Source organism: Heteronotia binoei, chromosome 1 (genome assembly GCF_032191835.1).
Source record: "Heteronotia binoei isolate CCM8104 ecotype False Entrance Well chromosome 1, APGP_CSIRO_Hbin_v1, whole genome shotgun sequence".
In the NCBI taxonomy this organism is placed as follows: domain Eukaryota; kingdom Metazoa; phylum Chordata; class Lepidosauria; order Squamata; family Gekkonidae; genus Heteronotia; species Heteronotia binoei.
This window is the reverse complement of record NC_083223.1, coordinates 45,889,977-45,908,252: the sequence shown is the minus strand read 5'-3', so window position 1 is coordinate 45,908,252 and position 18,276 is coordinate 45,889,977. Positions and strand designations below refer to the sequence as shown.

Here is an 18,276-nt window from a genome sequence, read left to right as displayed (position 1 = left end):
CTTCATCAGACAAATGGGAATGGACGCCGCAATTCTTAATATATGTATGCAGTGTGGAATCATGGGAATGTTTTTAGCAGATTAAAAGAATCACAAATAGGATCAGTGTTTGTTAGTATAGGACAAAACAGGGCTGAAAAAACACTAGGTGATAAAAAGCAGACTGCTGTCTTTTATCACCTAGTGTTTTTTTCAGCCCTGTTTTGTCCTATACTAACAAACACTGATCCTATTTGTGATTCTTTTAATCTGCTAAAAACATTCCCATGATTCCACACTGCATACTTATATTAAGAATTGCGGCGTCCATTCCCATTTGTCTGATGAAGTCTGCTTAAGAGCATACGAAAGCTTACATTCTGAATAAAATTTAGTTGGTCCTAAAGGTGCACTTGTCTACTGCTTTGTTCTATTGCTTCAGACCAACATGGCTGCCTATTGGGATCTATAATTTTGGGAGATCTCCAGGCCCCACCTGGAAGTTGGCAAGACTCATTTCAGCAATAATCACCTGAATCATGGGATCTATAATTCTGTGTGGGAGGACTGTTGAAGGTTTCTATCAAAGAATTCTCTCCAAACTAGTTTCCCAGTTTCCCAGGATTGTTTGATGGGGAGCAGATGATAGTTAAACAGGCATAACATTTCTATATATTTGCAGTGCGGATCTATAGCCAGTGGTAGTCAAGGAACCATTTGGATGGTTAACTGACAGGTGCCACACTTCTGCTGTGATTACAGAATAGTATAACTTAAAAAAAATATTTTTAAAAGTGGCCTGTCAGAAGACATAATAGAAAGAATCCATTCTTATGTCTTTTGAAAATATTTTATTTTGCATAAGTTTCCACATCAATATAAACCCTAAGTTATAGGGGATACACTTCAATTTCTATTTTGAATTCTCACTTATATCCAGTATTCATAGTTGATACAAAATTCCACACCTGTTTAGGCTAGAATTGCCATTGTTCATTTGCACAGTCCCCATCCTCCTTATATGTTATTGTGCATTTTAAAGATACAACATACAGAGTCAATAAAATTGCACAGTACAAGAAAAAAAATAAAATAAAATCAAAGTACTGTTAAAGACCTCTAAAATTCAAAGGATGTCTAAATACAGGATAAAACAAATAAATTTTTCCAAAGACTCAGATCTTCAACCATCTTAGAGATTTCCTTTTGAGTTACCAGATATTCCAAAGTAGGGAACCAGATAGAGATAAAATTAGAGGAGGAAGTTGGATGGTCAAAGTGAGAGAGATTGTCTGAAAGTTTAGCCATAAGGTAGTAATTCAACAGTTTCTTATGTCAAAGGGAAAGATTAGGAACCATTACACTTTTCCAATTTTTGGCTATGACAGTTTTAGCAGCTGAGAGGAGGAAACTATTTCCAATTTGGAAGATGAACAATGCTTTGAAACCCAACTATTCCGGAAAAGATTTTCTAGACTAAGAGGAATGTCTAGATTTGTGATTATCTTAATATGATTGAATACAGAATCCCCAAAGTGATGTCTTTTAGGACAAAAAGCCCAACAATGCAGGTAATCCCCTTTGTCTCTGCATTTTTTCCCAACATAATGGGCTGACGGATGGATTCAATGAGCTACAATAATTTCTGAAGTGTAGGATACCAATGAGAAACTAATTTAAAAGTCTGCAGTTTTAGGTCAGCAATGTTGAAATTGAATGGAGAGGAATTCCATAATGGCTCTCAGATTTCTTCAGGAAAGCTCTAACCACAATACTTGTGACATGATGTTTGGTATGATAAGGATTTTGCTCTGTCATGAACTGAGAGTACATTATAGATAGATGAAATCAGGTGATTCTTTGAGGTCTCTGAGAAGTTTTGAGGATTGCTTCAAATTCTGTTAGTGGTTGTTTTAAGATGTTAGTGAGGTTTAATGGGGAGCATAGGTGACTACTCTGGAAATACTGTATGTATGGGATTGGCTTATTTAGTTTAGTTTCTAGGTTTGGCTTAGACAATAATGTTTTTGAATGTAAGGTCTTGAAGAGTCGATTTCCAGAATTTGAATGATGTGTTATTGTAGCCAGGCAAAAAGCATTTCTGATTTTAAAAGACTTGATATCTGGATATAGGACGTAACAGTTGGTTAACATTGAAACTAAAAAAAGGATTGTTGTGAAGGTGTTTAGGATTGACAGGATTTTGCCATATTACCTCCTGGATGCCAAACGGTTGAGTGTACTCCATTTGTAATTTAATCCAATCAGAGCTGGAATCATCGTATACTATTTTGACTACATTTGAAAGATGAATGACTAAGTAGTATTGCGTTATGTTGAGGAAACCAAGGCCGCCTCATCTGGAGTGCATTAGCAGCTTGTGGCTGCCAACCCTATGTCTTTTATAGGACCAGAAAAACTTGAATGATATTTTCTGCCAAGTCCATAAACATTTAACTGAAATCTCTAATGGAATGGTCCTGAAAAGGGAAATGAACTTAGGGAGAACAGAAGACTTAGTGATGTAAAGTCTGTCCAACCAAGACAGATTCATTTTGATTTCTGCAGTTTTTAAAAATGAAAAATCCAGATAGCAATATCATCTGTTTTGCTTTTCCAACTTTATTTAAATGCTGGTTTTACAGACTTGGTGATAATTTTTAATTTAAAAGTAATTGTACAGCCAGACAATACACAGTCAAAACAACTGAACAACTGAACTTTGTGAGGGTTAGCTTTTCATTAATTTTTTGACCTTTCCTCTCCTTCCAGTCTTAATTCATTACTTCCCATTCTTTCCTTTTTTTTAGCAGGTTCTAGTAAAATTCAAGAATTCTAAATTATGTAATCATAGATTAAGAACTCTTGCTGGAAGGGGAAGGATGGCGTACTTTTTTCATATTATAGCTAGCCAAAGCCAATGCTTGTTGTTTGCATTATCTTTGTTTTGTATGCTTTATTATTCATTTATAGAGATATTTATACCCCGTTTTTCTCCCCAAAAGGGATCCAAGGAGACTGATATTTTTCTCCTCTCCTCCAACTTTTTTTCCAGCTTAAAACCGTCTATTTAAATTTCAAACCTTTTACAGAACTCTTCAATCCATTAATAATAAAACAAAACAATGTCATTGCATACAAGTCAGGGAGCAGTGAGTTCATATGATTTAAACTACAGAAAATACAGGATTACACATCCCCTTCCCCACTTTTATAGCATTTACCAAGTGTTTGAGTACAAGTTAATAAGTGCCTATAAGTACCCTTATTTTTTTTTAATGAAAAAACAATAAAGTCTGTTGGAGACTGGTAGGTAGTTTAAAAATGGTTACATTAATCTCTTGCCCTCTATTTTATCATCAGAACAATCCTGTGAGGTAAGTTAGGCTAAGAGTGAGTGACTGGCCCAAGGTCACCCAGCAAGCCTCCATTGCAGAGTGGGGATTTGAACCTGGGTCTCCCAGATCCTAGTCTGGCATTCTAACCACTACATGCAATGGCTCATGAGCCCACTGTTTTAAAAAGGTGTGTGTGGTGACTCTGAGTGGCTACAAAATGGAAAGCAGCACTTAAGCAATTCTCCACCTCCACTTAGTGTTAAGGAATTAGTAATTTGTGGGTTTGCCCTGATATCACATGATCTTTGTTTGCTACATCCTTAGAATTAGTATGTTCATAGGTGCTGTCCCCTTGCTGATGTTGAATGTGCAGGGCAGTGCACTTGATTCTGGGTAAGGGGGAGGCCTGGTTTTTAAAAAGAACCCTTAAAATGAATAATTTACATGGCAGTACCTTCCACTAAAGATAAATCCCCAAGGTTTAATGGATAGAGACTTGGAGAGTATGAAACTCCAGGAATGGTAATTCCTTTACATATATGCGCAGTTATTAGGCGTTATGTGTTTGATCAATTATATGCTACTGTCTCTTTAAGATGATGCTCTGGGAAAAGGGAGGGAAGAAGCCGACTTCCTTACTGAAGTGATCTGAGTTGTGAATAGGCTACAGTTTTTGTTTGTGTTTTCAAGAAATCAAACTTGGTGTTTATATTTCCCGCCCCCCTCCCCCACCTTGTAGTGTATCACTGTTTGTATTAAAATTGTTTTAAGCCATTTCACATTTCCTTAGTCTGGAACCAGAAATTTTATTTATTTGGTTCATTTACATTTCTCATTGGCAGTTTAGAAACATACACATTTAACCTCCATGGTTACTCTATAATATGGGAATGGATAATGACATGATTACTTTCATGTTTACTCAGTAGTAAGGCCTGCTGAGTATTGTGGGGCATTCAAAATGCCCACGACTAACCTAAGTGAGAAAGTGAGAACACATTTGATCTTGTCATATTTACAATGAGTGATACTGGATAACAGAAAAACTAAGGCATTTAGAAATATGAAGCCTGCCTATTCTATATCACAGAAAAGAAAGAGATGCCCATGTAACTTCCTTTCTCTCTTCTGGATAAGATTTGACACTAACTTTTTTTTTTAAACCTACCCTACTGCATAGTACTTTGAAACGGCTCTGTTTTGCATAATTAGGATTTAACAAGCTGGCTAACAAAAATCACATGCAAGTGCCAGAAAGTGACAGTTCACAATGACACAAAGGCAGTTCGTTGAACTACAAAATATTAGAACCCTCTGGTTAGGAACCGTTGGTTCCTAACATCTGCCTTGCAGAAGAGTGAGCCCAAGAGAAATGCTCACATTCAAGTCCTCGATTTTAAGCTGTCTACTTGCAAGGGAGAGCTATGGGACCAATAAAAGAGATATACTCTGTGTACAGCTGCTCTCTGTCTGACTCCATGAGGTCCATGGTACGCTTTGTTTGTGGGATAGCAAAACAAGATTTTGGCTGCAATCCTATGCACTTCCTTGAGTTGTGTGTGCGTGTGTGTCTTTCTTTCTCAGTGGGAACATAGCACGCCGGCTTCTTGGTAAACAGGCATAAAGATCAAGCAGTGTGCTTTTCTTCTCCATCTGTTGTGCTGTGTTTTCTTCTCTTTTAACTGACTTGCAGTTGCTCTCAGTAGTCTGAGCGCAATGCTTAGTCCTCTCCGGACAAATGTACAGGAAGAGGGTTTTGCTGTGTTTATAAAAAAATCTGAACACTTTTCTGCATACCTCGGGAGTCTTCTGAGAGGGCAGAAGCTTTAGTCTTGTCTGCTGCTGGGCTTTCTTTGTCGACTTCATGACAGCCACTTGATTATGGCGTTTACCAGGGCTTTTTCCCTGGGGGAACATGGAGGAATGGAGTGCTGCATAGAATTGCAAATCCCCAGGTGGGGGCAGGGGATCCCCCAGTTTGGAGGACCTCCCCCACTTCAGGGTCATCAGAAAGCAAGGGGGAGAATGTCTGCTGGGCACTCCATTATTCCCTATAAAGACCAATTCACATAGGGTATAATGGAGAATTGATCCGTGGGTATCTGGGGCTCTGGCTGCTTTTTGAGATAGAGGCACCAAGTATGCAGCATAGTATTGGTGCCTCTCCTCAAAACACCCTCCAGGTTTCAAAAAGATTGGACCAGGGGGTCCAATTCTAGGAGCCCCAAAAGAAGATGCCCCATCCTTCATTATGGAGGGAAGGCATTTAAAAGGTGTCTGATCCTTTGGAGTTCAGTTATGCTTGTCACAACCTTGCTCCTGGCTCCACCCCCAATATCTCCTGGCTCCACCCCCAAAGTCCCCAGATATTTCTTGAATTGGACTTGGCAATGGCAACCCTAGTTCTGGAACCTCTTTGTGGAAAAAACATTTTCAAAAAACGTTTAAATGTTCATGAGGGGCACTTGTGTGTTTTTCTATTATTTTCCTCTTGAGATATATCCAAGTAGGCAGCCATGTTGATCTGTAGTAGTAGAACATAATAGGAGTCGATTGCACCTTTAAGACCAACTAAGTTTTATTCAGAACATAAGCTTTCATGTGCATGCACACTTCTTCAGACGATGAATGAGGTACAGTAAGCAGAGCCACATTGGGGTTTGGAATAGTGGTACAAAGTTAAAATCCAATAGCAGAATAGTAAAATTAACAAATTCATAAAACCTTTGATCTGGGTTGCATTAGCGTGGGAAACCATAAACATGTCAGAATGTGGGAATGCCTGTTAATTATTCTATTGCTAATAAACCTATGTCAAAAAGAGGGCATTTCTTTCCCAGAAGTTTTTCCTGTCCAATTAATTTACCTTTTAACATGTAACATAAATACATACATCATTCTAGTTTGCCATTAGGGAAAAATACATTAAAATATAGTGGAAGATGGGTTTAGTATATGTAATGAGATAAACAGTCAATATCCCTTGTTTGAGTATGTCAATACAAAAGTATTATTCTGATACACTATCCTAAAAGAGAAATACATTGGAATACTGTGGATATATCACCATACTTGGTGAAAGTGGGTTTAGCATATGTAATGAGATAAAAAAAACAAAACAACAGCTCTGTTCTGTCCTGGGGAGGTGTTTGTTCCAAGTTTCATAATAGTTTGTAATTCAGCAATTCCCCTCTCCATTCTGTTCTTGAAGTTCTGAGAGTGGATTTAGCATCTGTAATGAGATAAAAAACCAATATCCCTGTTCAGTCCTGGGGAGGTGCTTGTTCCAAGTTTCATAATAATTTGTAATTCAGCAATTTCTCTCTCCATTCTGTTCTTGAAGTGCCTTTGCAGTAAAACAGCTACCTTGAGGTCACCCATTGAATGCTTTGGAAGGTTAAAGTGTTTCTCCACAGGTTTCTCAATTCTGTAATTCCTGATGTCAGATTTGTCTCCATTTATCCTTTGGTGGAGGGTTTGTCCTGTTTGCCCTACACAGAGAACTGAAGGGTGTCATGGGCATTTAATGGCATATATAATGTTGGAAGATGAGCAAGTGAATGAGCCTGAGACAGTGTAGTTAATGCTGTTAGGTCCAGTGATTGTGTTGTCTGGGTGTATGTGGCAGCAAAGTTGGCACTTGGGTTTATTGCAAGCTCTGGTACCAGTGTCCATGCTCAGATGAGATGTTGTATTGTTGTGGGTGAGTTGTTTGAGATTGGGGGGCTGTCTGTGTGCAAGAAAAGGTTTACCCCCCAGTACTTTTGAAAGAGAGCTCTCACTATTCAATAGAGGTTGTAAGTTGTTGATGATACGTTGAACTGTTTTCAGTTGAGAGTTGTGTGTGATCACTAGTGGTGTTCTGTTATTGTCTTTTTTGGGTTTGTCTTGTAACAGGTTTTCTCTGGGTATCATTCTGGCTTTGTTAATCTGTTTCCTGATTTCATCAGGTGGGTACTTTAGTTCCAAAAAGGTTTGTTGTAGATCCCTCAGGTGAGAATCTCTGTCAGCAGGATTGGAGCAAATGCGGCTGTAGCCTAGAGCCTGGCTGTATACAATGGATTGTTGGTATGTTTGGGATGGTAGCTGGAGGCATGCAGGTATGTTTGTCGGTCAGTAGGTTTCCGGTATAAGGTAGTGTCTATGCATCCATTGTGTATTTTAACAGTGGTGTTCAGAAAATGTATTTCTTGTGTAGACTGGTTCATTGTCAGGTTGATGGTGGGGTGGAAGTCATTGAATGCCTGGTGAAATGTATCCAGGGCTTCTTTACCATGTGTCCAGACCATAAAAATGCCATCAATGTAACACAGGTATAAGATAGGTAGGAATGGGTGGGAGTCTAGGAAGCGCTCCAAGTCAGCCATGAAGATGTGGGTGCCCATGGCTGTACTATTGATCTGTAGGAAAAGTTCATTGCCAAATCTGAAGTAGTTATGGGTGAGAACAAAATGACACAGTTTGGTGGCAAAGTCAGCTGTGTTTTTATCAGAGATTATATTACCTACAGCTTGTAATCCATCTTGGTGTGGGATGTTGGTATATAAAGATTCCACATTCATGGTGGCTAAGATAGTGTTCTCTGGAAGGTTGTTCAAAGATTGTATTTTCCTCAGAAAATCTGTAGTATCACGAACATAACTGGGCGTACTGGTGGCATAGGGTCTTAGAATAGAGTCCATATATCCAGATACCCCCCTCAGTGATGGTGCCTATCCATGACACAATGGGATGCCCTGGGTTGCCTGGTTTGTGTATTTTGGGTAGAAGATAAAAAGTACCTGGTTGAGGTTCCTGTGATGTGTCTGACAGGATCTGTTCCTGAATACTCAGTGGTAATTCCTTTGTAATCTTGTTTAGTTCTTTTTTATATTCCTGTGTGGGGTCTGAGTTCAGTGGTTTGTAAAATGAAGTATTTGAGAGTTGCCTTTGAGCCTCCTTGATGTAGTCTGATGTGTTCATGATGACAACAGCTCCTCCTTTGTCTGCCTCTTTAATTGTAATATCCATATTGTTCCTGAGACTGTCTATAGCCTTCCTTTCAGCATGGTTGAGATTCTGCTGTGTGTGGTGTTGTTTGCTGATTGCATCAGTTTGGACTCTCTGCAGAAAGCACTCAATGTAGTCATCCAGTGTGGCATTGCGACCTTCGGGTGGAGTCCATGTGGAGTTTTTATTCTTGTAATGTTGTTTTGTTGGTATGATGTGGCAAGTATCCTGTTCATTGTTGGGTTGTAGGGATGGTTAATGTTCTCCAGCAGAGTGTGTGATATGTTGTGAAGATGTGGTATGTTCTTCCTTGTTCTGTTCATGTGTATGTTGGAAATATTCCTTTAGGCGAAGACGGTGGAAAAAGGTTTCCAGGTCCCCACAGAACTGAATCTTCTGTGTGGATTTAGAGGGGCAGAATGAAAGTCCACGTAAAAGAACTGACTCTTCTGAAGGGCTGAGTCTGTGCTGTGACAGGTTAACAATATTTTTGGAGGTCCTTGTAGTTGCATTTAGCAGTCTGCAGAATGGGTAGGTTGCAAAAGAGGCTTTCTGGGAATTTGATGGCAGATCAACAGTTTGTAGAAGTCTACTTCTAGGAATTGTGCCCAGAAGATTTTAACTGAATATGAAAATAAAATGCATTACAAACACACCCAGGGTGGATTGGCCATTTATTTCACTGGGGAAAAATCTCAGTGGGCCACTCACTACCCAGCTCTTTGGTCCTCCATCAAAAATGCAGGAATGGTGGGGCCTTTTTCCCAGGATCTTTTGGCCACCCAGTTTGCTCCTGAAGATCTAGGGCTGCCAATCCTCAGGTGGGGGCAGGGGATCTCCCAGTTTGGAGGTCCTCCCCCCGCTTCTGGGTCATCAGAAAGCAGGGGGAGGGGAGGGAAATGTCTGCTGGGCACTCTATTATTCTTTATGGAGACCAATTTCCATAGGGCATAATAGAGAACTGATCTGTGGGTATCTGGGGCTCGGGGGGGAGGGGTGTTTTTTGAGGTAGAGGCACCAAATTTGCAGCATAGCATCCGTTGCCTCTCCTCAAAAGACCCTTCAAGTTTCAAAAAGATTGGACCAGGGGGTCCAATTCTATGAGCCCCATAAGGAAGTGCCCCTATCTTTCATTATTTCCAATGGACGGAAGGCATTTAAAAGGTGTGCTGTCCCTTTAAACGTGATGGCCAGAAGTCCCTTTGGAGTTCAATTATGCTTGTCACAACCTTGTTCTTGGCTCCACCCCCATGTCTCCTGACTCCACTCCCAAAGTCCCCAGATATTTTTTGAATTTGAATTGTACCTGGCAATCCTATGAAGATCCCAGAAGTCTTCAGTGATCCCCTCATCCAAAGGATCCTTGCCCAGAAGTATTCCTGCCCCTTCCACTGCATTAGCCCATAAATTAGGGTTGCCAGCCTCCAGGTGCGACCTGGAGATCTCCAGCTTTTAGAACTGATTTCTAGCTGGCAGAGATCAGCTCCCATGGAGAAACTATATAAGATAACCACCGGAAGCAATTAAACTTTTATTTATTTATTTATTCAATTTATATCCTGCCCTCCCCACCGAGGTGGGCTCAGGGCGGTTCACAACATAAAATTCCAACAATCGGCTTAATAAATAGTAAAATACATTAAATAATTTACAAAAATTAAAACAGTGACACAGAGAAACAGTCAATCAGTTTGGTGATATTCTTACAACCTTCCTTCACAGTTTTTAAATCCCAATCAGTTCAATGCCAGCCAGAAGACCATCTTACAGGCCTTGCGGAAATGTCCTAGGTTCTGCAAGGCCCTCACCTCTTCTGGTAGCTGGTTCCACCATCCAGGGGCTGTAACTGAAAAGGCCTTATCCCTGGTTGACTTCAGGCGGGCCTCCTTCGGCCCAGGGATTGTTAGCAGATTTGAGAACCAGATCTAAGCACTCTCTGGGGAACATATGAGGAGAGACGGTCCCTAAGGTAGGTAGATCCTAGGCCATATAGGGGTTTAACGGTAAAAACCAGCACCTTGTACTGAACTCGGTATATTATTGGCAGCCAGTGCAATCCCTGAAGCCCCGGCTGAATATGCTCCCACCTAGGGAGCCCTAACAATAGCCGGGCAGCGGCATTCTGCACTAGTTGCAACTTCCGGGTTCGGCACAGGGGCAGCCCCATGTAGAGGGCATTACGGTAGTCCAACCTCAAGGTGACCGTTGCATGGATCACTGTTGCCAGGTTGCCGTGCTCCAGGAAAGGAGCCAACTGCCTCGCCCGCCTCAGATGAAAGAATGCAGACTTAGCCGTGGCTGCTATCTGGGCCTTCATTGTCAGGGCAGGCTCCAGTAGTACCCCCAGGCTCCTGACCCTGTGCGCCATTGTCAGTGGTGCACCGTCAAAGGCCGGTAGGGGAATTTCCCTTCCTGGACCCCGCCGACCCAAGCAAACGACCTCTGTATTTGCTGGATTTAGTTTCAGTCTACTAAGGCAATCTGGGCAAGGGGATACATGTAGATGTTGAACAACATCGGGGAGAGCACTGCCCCCTGAGGCACCCCGCAATCAAGCGTGTATCTTCGGGACAGTTCACGCCCAATCGCCACCTTTTGTCCCTGACCATCAAGGAAAGAGGAAACCCTGAATCCCTGCGTCAGCGAGACGGCAAGTCAGCAACTGATGGTCGACCGTATCAAACACTGCCGATAGGTCTAACAGCATCAGTACCGCCGAGCAGCCTCGATCCAGGTGCCGCTAAAGGTCATCCACCAGGGCAACCAGCACTGTCTCCGTCACATGGCCCGGGCGAAAGCTGGACTGATGGGGATCAAGAACGGAAGCATCCTCCAGGAAGCTCTGTAACTGCAACGCCACTGCCCTCTCAATAATTTTACCCAAAAAGGGTAAATTCAAGACCGGCTGATAATGTGCCAATTCGGCCAAGTCTAGCGTCCATTTTTTCAGGAGAGGGCGGACCACCGCCTCTTTAAGTGGTGCTGGAAAGCGCCCTTCCATAAGGGATCTATTCATGATATCCCGTACAGGATATCTCCCTCTGGCAAGCTTTAATAAGCCAGGAGGAGCAAGGGTCCAAAACACAAGTTGTAGGGCATGCAGACAAGACGATCCTGTCAACTTCCTCTAGGCTGAGAGTACTAAAACAATCCAGAACACAACCGGAAGACAGGCATGGGGCCTTGAATTCACGTACTGTCTCCAATGTGGCAGGCAGGTCGTGGCGGAGCGATGAGATTTTATCTGCAAAGAAATTCGCAAAAGCCTCACAGCCGATCTCCAATTTGGTCTGCCTTGTGGCAGCATTGTAAGAGTCTTAATTGTATTAAACAATTGTGCCGGGCGCAAAGTTGCAGACGCAATCTTAACCGCAAAGTACGTTTTCTTTGTGGCTTTGACTGCCATCTCATAGACCTCATAAATTCTCTATAATATATTCTAGTTGCTTCGTCTCGAGTACACCGCCATTGCCTCTCTAGTTGTCTGAGTCCTCACTTCAGCTGCCGCAACTCCTGGTTATACCAAGGTGCCAGCCTGGAGCGGGGGCAGAGAGGATGCCGAGGTGCGATCTCATCGATAGCTCTGGAGCATCTATTATTCCAAGACCCCTGGAGAAACTGGCTGCTTTGAGGATTGGACTCTATGGCATTGTACCCTGCGGAGGCCCCTCCCCTCCCCAAACCCTGCCCTCTCCCAGACCCACCCCCAAAGTCTCCAGGTATTTTCCAACCCAGACCTGGCAACCATACCATAAAAGCATAATCATTTTTTACTTATTCTGTTCTTGTGACTAACTCTTTCTTTAACCATTTTCTTAGTAGGTACTTGCAATCTCTAACAGGAGAATGAATTAAAATTGGGGCCTTGTCTTCTCATTTCTCCTTCATTTCATCTCTTTCTCCACTGGAATTTCCTCCCTCTTGCAACTCTGATTTAAAGTCATTCTGAAAATGTCATAGTCTTCTGAAGGATGATGCCATAATGGCACCTTTTAACAATAGAGTTTTCATAAGATACAGGCAGCTAGGGGAGGGTGGAGGTAAGTTTTAGAGTTCATGGAGAAACGGAGGAAGTAAAGGAAAGGGAGTGTACAACACTGGAAAAGAAATGATTTGCCATCAATGAGGATGATACAGTAGACTAATTCAAATGGAGAGCCCCTAAGAACTTTGACTACATGGAGTCAGATACCTAAATAGGATTAAGTAGAGGCTGATCTAGCCACCCTTTCAGACCCCAACAGATTTGGTGACTACAGCATGGAATACCTAAGGAATCAGGTAAGAATGCTTGTTGACTTATATCCTGTTGTTGTTTTTTTCCCAAACAAGCCAAGAGATCAGTTTCTTTCTTTTTAAAAAAATGTTCTTTGGGACTTAGTCTTTGGATGCAGAAATGAAATTGACAAATATGAACAGATCAATTGCAAAAGGGCAAAAAAGTGCACTGTATTAGTACTGGGACATCAAGGTCAGTTGTGTACGCCAAACCGAAGCGACTTTTGCTTTAATCTATCCTTATGTATTGCAGATACCAGAAAGATACAGTTTGTCATGGGCTACAAGATTATTAATGTGTCTTAAAAATAAAAGTTTAAAAAAGCTTGAGAATGTCATGCTACAGGAAAATAAGATTCTTGGAATTATGAACACACTAGGAACTGAACATGCTTGTGGCATTAATATTTGTTTCTAGAGAAGCTCACCTCCTCTATGAAGACATATTGGTGCCTTCCATTTGTCAAGTTATGTGCTAACTGTAGTTGTCTGTGCCTCCCATCGGTTTCCTGTTCTGCAGTTCTTGAACAACCAGACAAATTAATTTCTAGAAACTTTCTTGTGATCTCTGCCGGACACTGTAGCAATAGCAGAATGCAGGAAGTATGACTGAAAGGATACATTACGTAATTTGCTTGGCCCATCTGTTTGTATCTTGGCATTATATATGTCTGATAGTGCAACACTGTGCTATAGACTTGGGCAAAGCACACACAAGAGCGCAATCCTCAATGTGTGTTGCTTAGAAACTGGAGTAGAAGTTAGCACTAAGATGTGATGTAAATCTCAGGCAGTAGATTTATCACAAGGTTTATGTTTATGTTTATTTTAGATCAGATACTGCTACTTCACTTTTTCTCCCAATCAGAACCCAAAGGGGCTCACATCTTCATATTCCCCTCCTCCATTTTATCCTCACAACATCATAAGAAGAGAAGCCGTGCTAGATCAAGCCAATGGTCAACCCAGTCCAATTCTCTTTGTCACGCAGTGGCCAAAAACCAGGTGCCACCAGAAGGTCCACCAGTGGGGCCAGAACTCCAGGCCTCCTACAGTGGTCTCCCCAAGCACTGACACAGCATCACTACTCCAGAGAGAGTGTTCCATCTATACCCTGTGGCTAATATTTCCTGATGGACCTCTGCTCCTTATGCTTATCCAATCTCCTCTTGAAGCTGTCTATGCTTATAGCCGCCACTTCTTGTGGGAGTGAACTTCACATATTAATTACTCTTTGGGTGAAGAAGTTCTTCCTTTTATCTGTTCTAAAAATATTGCTCATCAATTTCATTGAGTGCCCACAAGTTCTTGTATCGTGAGAATGTAGAAAAGTACTTCTTTACCTTTTTTATCCCATGCATCATTTTGTAAACCTCTGTCATGTCACTCCTCAATTGTTGTTTCTCCAAGCTAAAAAGCCTTAACCTCTTTAACCCTTCTTCATAGGGAAAGTGTTCCATCCCCTTACAGTGAATGGAACTGTGCAAAGTATTCCAAATGAGGCTGCACCACAGATTTATACAGGGACATTATTATATCAGTTAATTTGTTTTCAGTTCCCTTTCTAATAATCTCCAGCATAGCATTTGCTTTTTTAAAAAAAATTGAAATCACACACTGAGTTAACATTTTCAATGAGTTATCTACCATGACTCCAAGATCTCTCTCCTGTTCAGTTACCACTAGTTTGGACCCCATCGATATGTATTTATAATTGGGATTTTTGGCTCCAACGTGCATTACTGTGCACTTGCCCGTGTTGAACCTCATTTGCCACGATGATGCCCACTCATCCAGCCTCAACAGATCTCTCTGGAGCACCTCACAGTCCTCCCTGGTATTCATTGCCCTATACAACTTAGTGTCAATAGCAAACTTAGCCACTTCGCTGCTTACTCCCAACACCAAATCATTAATTAGCAAGTTAAAAAGCACCGGACCTAGTACCAAGTCCTGCAGCCCCCACTGCTTATCACAGTCCACTATGAAAACTGCCCATTTATACTCTCTATTTTCTGTTAATTAACCAGTTTTTAATCCACAAAAATTGTCCTCTTATCCCATGATTGTACATTTATTTAGTTCATACTTAGGAGCCTTTGATGAGGAACTTTATAAAAAGCTTTCTGGAAGTCTAGGTAAACAACATCTATTGGGTCACCCTTGTCCACATATTTGTTCACACCCTCAAAGAACTCTAAAAGGTTAGTGAGACAAGATCTTCCTTTACATAATCTATGTTGATTCTTCCTCAGTAGTTCTGATTCACATCTTTGTATTGTTTGTTAGTTTCGAGTGTTGTCCTTGTGTGCTTATGTATGTTTTCAATGCAGGTGGTGTTGAGTGTAGTTTTCCTGTGGGAGAGTAGATAATGATTTTTGATAACTAGTCCTGCTGCTCTGGTGTGCGCCCTTTATGGGTTTATTCCTTGTTTTGTGCTGGGTTAAGTAGGGCTTGAGAGGAGGCCTCGTTGCCCCTTCCTTCCCTCCTTCTTTGCGTTTCTCTAGTGGTCCTTGCATCCTTCCTTTCAACCACTTTATCCCTCCCCCCATTTCTTCCCCTGGCAGCCTTTGCTTTTCCCCACCTCTCTGATACAACCTTCCCTTCTCTACCTAACTTTTTATTTCCTTTGCCTTATCAGCGCCTTCCCCTTCTGTTTCTTTCTTCCCACACCATCCCATCACTAATTGATAAAAAATATTGAAATGTCTATGAAATATTTCAATTTACTTGGTTTTATAATTAGAAATGGAAATTGAAATGTATAATATTTTATACTGTGCCCAAGCTGAATTGTACACCTAGGGGGTTTTTTTTTAATGCCACTTGTTACTTATTTTTCTTTCTTTTTTGGATGGGTCTCTGACCGTATTAAACATGACTTGACCAAACTTTTTAAAATCCAGAACAAGCCGGTTTTCAAAAGGACTACCCACAACAAATCAGTTTTCAAAAGGGCTACTACACAATTGATCATTGAGGTACATGCAAAAGTTACAGAATTTTTTTCCTTCTTCGCTCTATGGGTGTAAAATTTTAGTGGTTATATGCTGATTATATTTCAATTATGTCTTTTGCTGAGACTGATCCTACAAGGATGCTGTGTCAAATCTGGCTGCTTATTGTGAAAGGAAAAAACTAAGAATTATGAAAATATTAAAATTGTACCTTTTGCTAACAGCAAAATTTAGCATAAATGGTTTAGTAATGCCTAGTTAATAGAACAATGCTCTTTTAAAAAAAAATGGGCACTGTATTTCATGAATCTCTGTTCTGGAAGGCTAACTTTAATGCAACCTCATTGTCAGCTCGTTGCTCAATAAGGGCTACTTTAAAATTCTTTTACTCAAAAGGAGGGTCAGTTAATTGCCCCTTGTGTTTAAATATTCCAAGGTAAAGTTATTTATTTATTTATTCCGTAACTTATATCCCGCCCTTCCCACAAGTGGCTCAGGGCGGCTTACAACAAACAATAAAACAATAAAATCGGAACAAGTTATTACATTTAAAATCAAGCATTTAAAAACCTAAAAAACCTTAAAATTTTTACATTTATTATGTACATTTATAACTTTTATATGGAGCTGAAATTTGGGGTTGAAATGAGAAAATGCTTGTCTAGATGGAAATTGTTTGGAACAATTTCTAAGGAAGAACACAGTCCTACCTCATGGTACCCTGGCTGCATATTTAAGTGTGGAAGTTGTATTGCCCTCCATTACGCTAAGAGTTCGTTTGAAACTATTAAAATACTTTTAAAAGCTTGGTACTATGTCAGAAGACCATTTAGTTAAACTTTGCTATTGGTACTACAAGGAAGGGAATCAATGGACCAGTATGTTGCCCTCCATCCTACAAACATATTCTTTTTCTACTTTGGAGATTATTAAATCCTGGGATATAGGTTAAATCTGTTACTAGTTCCTTGAATGTGATGCTACTCACAATATTAGTTTAGCTTGTCATGCAAAAATCTCTGCATGGTTTACTTCAATCAAGGAAAATAAAATTTTATCTCATTATTTAAGTGATTTCACTAATGCATCTTTAAGGAACACTTTTATATGTATGTTTTCAGGTATGTTTCAGAAATGTATGTTTTCAGGCCATGCTGTCTACTTATCTTTTCAGCAGATTTAATATAATTCATGTGTGGAACAATGGCTTTGCCCTTGCGATTATGATCAAATCAAAGATATTAAGCATCATGTTTTATAGTGCCCTCTCTAAGAAATAAGAAATCATAAGAAATAAATGGTTGAGTCAGTTCATTCTTAATTTTCAGGCTCTGATGAGAAGTGCATTAAATTTTTATCGGCAGATGCACTTCCTTATGTTACTTTTCAAATGGCTACTTTTATGTTCTTGTCTATTAAGTTTATATCCGCTACTCAATATTTAATTTGCACCCTTAAGTTTTCAGCAATGTTGAGTATTGGATATATTTTAAATCGTGGTGGAATTCAGTTTATTTGTATCCTGCCTTTTCCCCCAGTGGGGACCCAAAGTAGCTTACATAATTATCTTCTCCTCCATTTTATTTTCACAACAACCCTGTGAGGTAAGCTATACTGAGAATGTGTGGCTTGGCCCAAAGCAATCCAGAAAGCTTCCAGAGAAGGGATTCAAACCTGGGTCTCCCAGGCTGTAATCAAATACTCTAACCACTCACACCTCATTTTCATACCCCACTTTTCTCCCCGGTGGAGACCCAGTGTGGTGCATATAGTTCTCCATTTTATCCCCACAACGCCAATCCTGTGAGGTAGATTAGACTGAGAGAAAATGTCAGCCCTAAGGCCTTCCATGGTAGACAGGGGTTTTGAACCTGGGTCTCCAAAATCTTGAGAGACAAATGCTTTCGGTCCAGTGAAAAAAATGGGCATACCTGAGTGTGCATGGTTGCTGTGTTGGTTGTAGAGCTACAGTTACTAGGCAAACGTTGTTTGCAACATCTGCTCTACCACTTTTCAGTTTACTTTTGAATTCATGGGAGTACAGCCAACATAAACAACAATAGGTTGTGTCAATAGGATGTCTCATCCAGGAACTAAAAAGAAAAGTACAAGAACAGACAGGTCCTTGATACCCATTCTGACTTTGACTTGTTATAAAAGGCTGTAAAATAGAGAAAGGCTGCTTACCTACCCAGATGTACTTGAATGCTTTACAGCTAAGTCCTGTGAATTAGACAAGATCATTCCTTTATTTAAAACATTACCTTTACAGAGGCCTCAAATTCAGTGGGAGTTCACAGAAGCACAACTCCTGAACCGTTCTGAGAGTTCCACCTCCTTCTGAGAGTTCCACCTCCTTGTCCATTGAATAGTATGTGCAGCTGCATAACAATCCCTGGGTGAGCTCCACCACCTATTTTTCTACAAAACGACCCCTGCCTATACACAAACACAATGCACACAAAAAAGCAACATATTCAGAGCCCATTCTTTTGTTCGCCTAGACAGTGATCTTCAATATTTGCCATCCAGATGGCATGAAAAGTTGCACACCAGTCAGATTCCTCCATGGCTGTTAATTTTTGATGTTCCATTTCTAACCTTTCCCATTCCATGGATTCAGTCAGGCAGCCATGTTGTTCTGGAGCAGTAAAACAAAGTTTGAGTCCAGTGGCACCTTTAAGACCAACAACGTTTTATTCCTGGTGTGTGCACACAAAAATTTATACCAGGAA

At 40.7% G+C, this 18,276-nt stretch overlaps 1 protein-coding gene across 4 annotated transcripts in view; it reads left to right on the top strand.

Annotated features, from left to right (window-relative positions):
• LPIN1 (lipin 1) overlaps window positions 1-18,276 on the top strand; it is a 146,541-nt gene that overhangs the window by 56,710 nt on the left and 71,555 nt on the right. The window contains exon 1 of one of the 4 annotated variants that reach the window (XM_060233784.1): window positions 12,553-12,587. The exons of the other annotated variants lie outside the window; for them this stretch is intronic. Within the exon in view, the coding sequence (XP_060089767.1) occupies window positions 12,567-12,587 (21 nt within the window). The 5' untranslated portion in view covers window positions 12,553-12,566. Of the gene's footprint in view, window positions 1-12,552; window positions 12,588-18,276 lie in introns of those variants that run through there. 4 annotated transcript variants of the gene reach the window in all.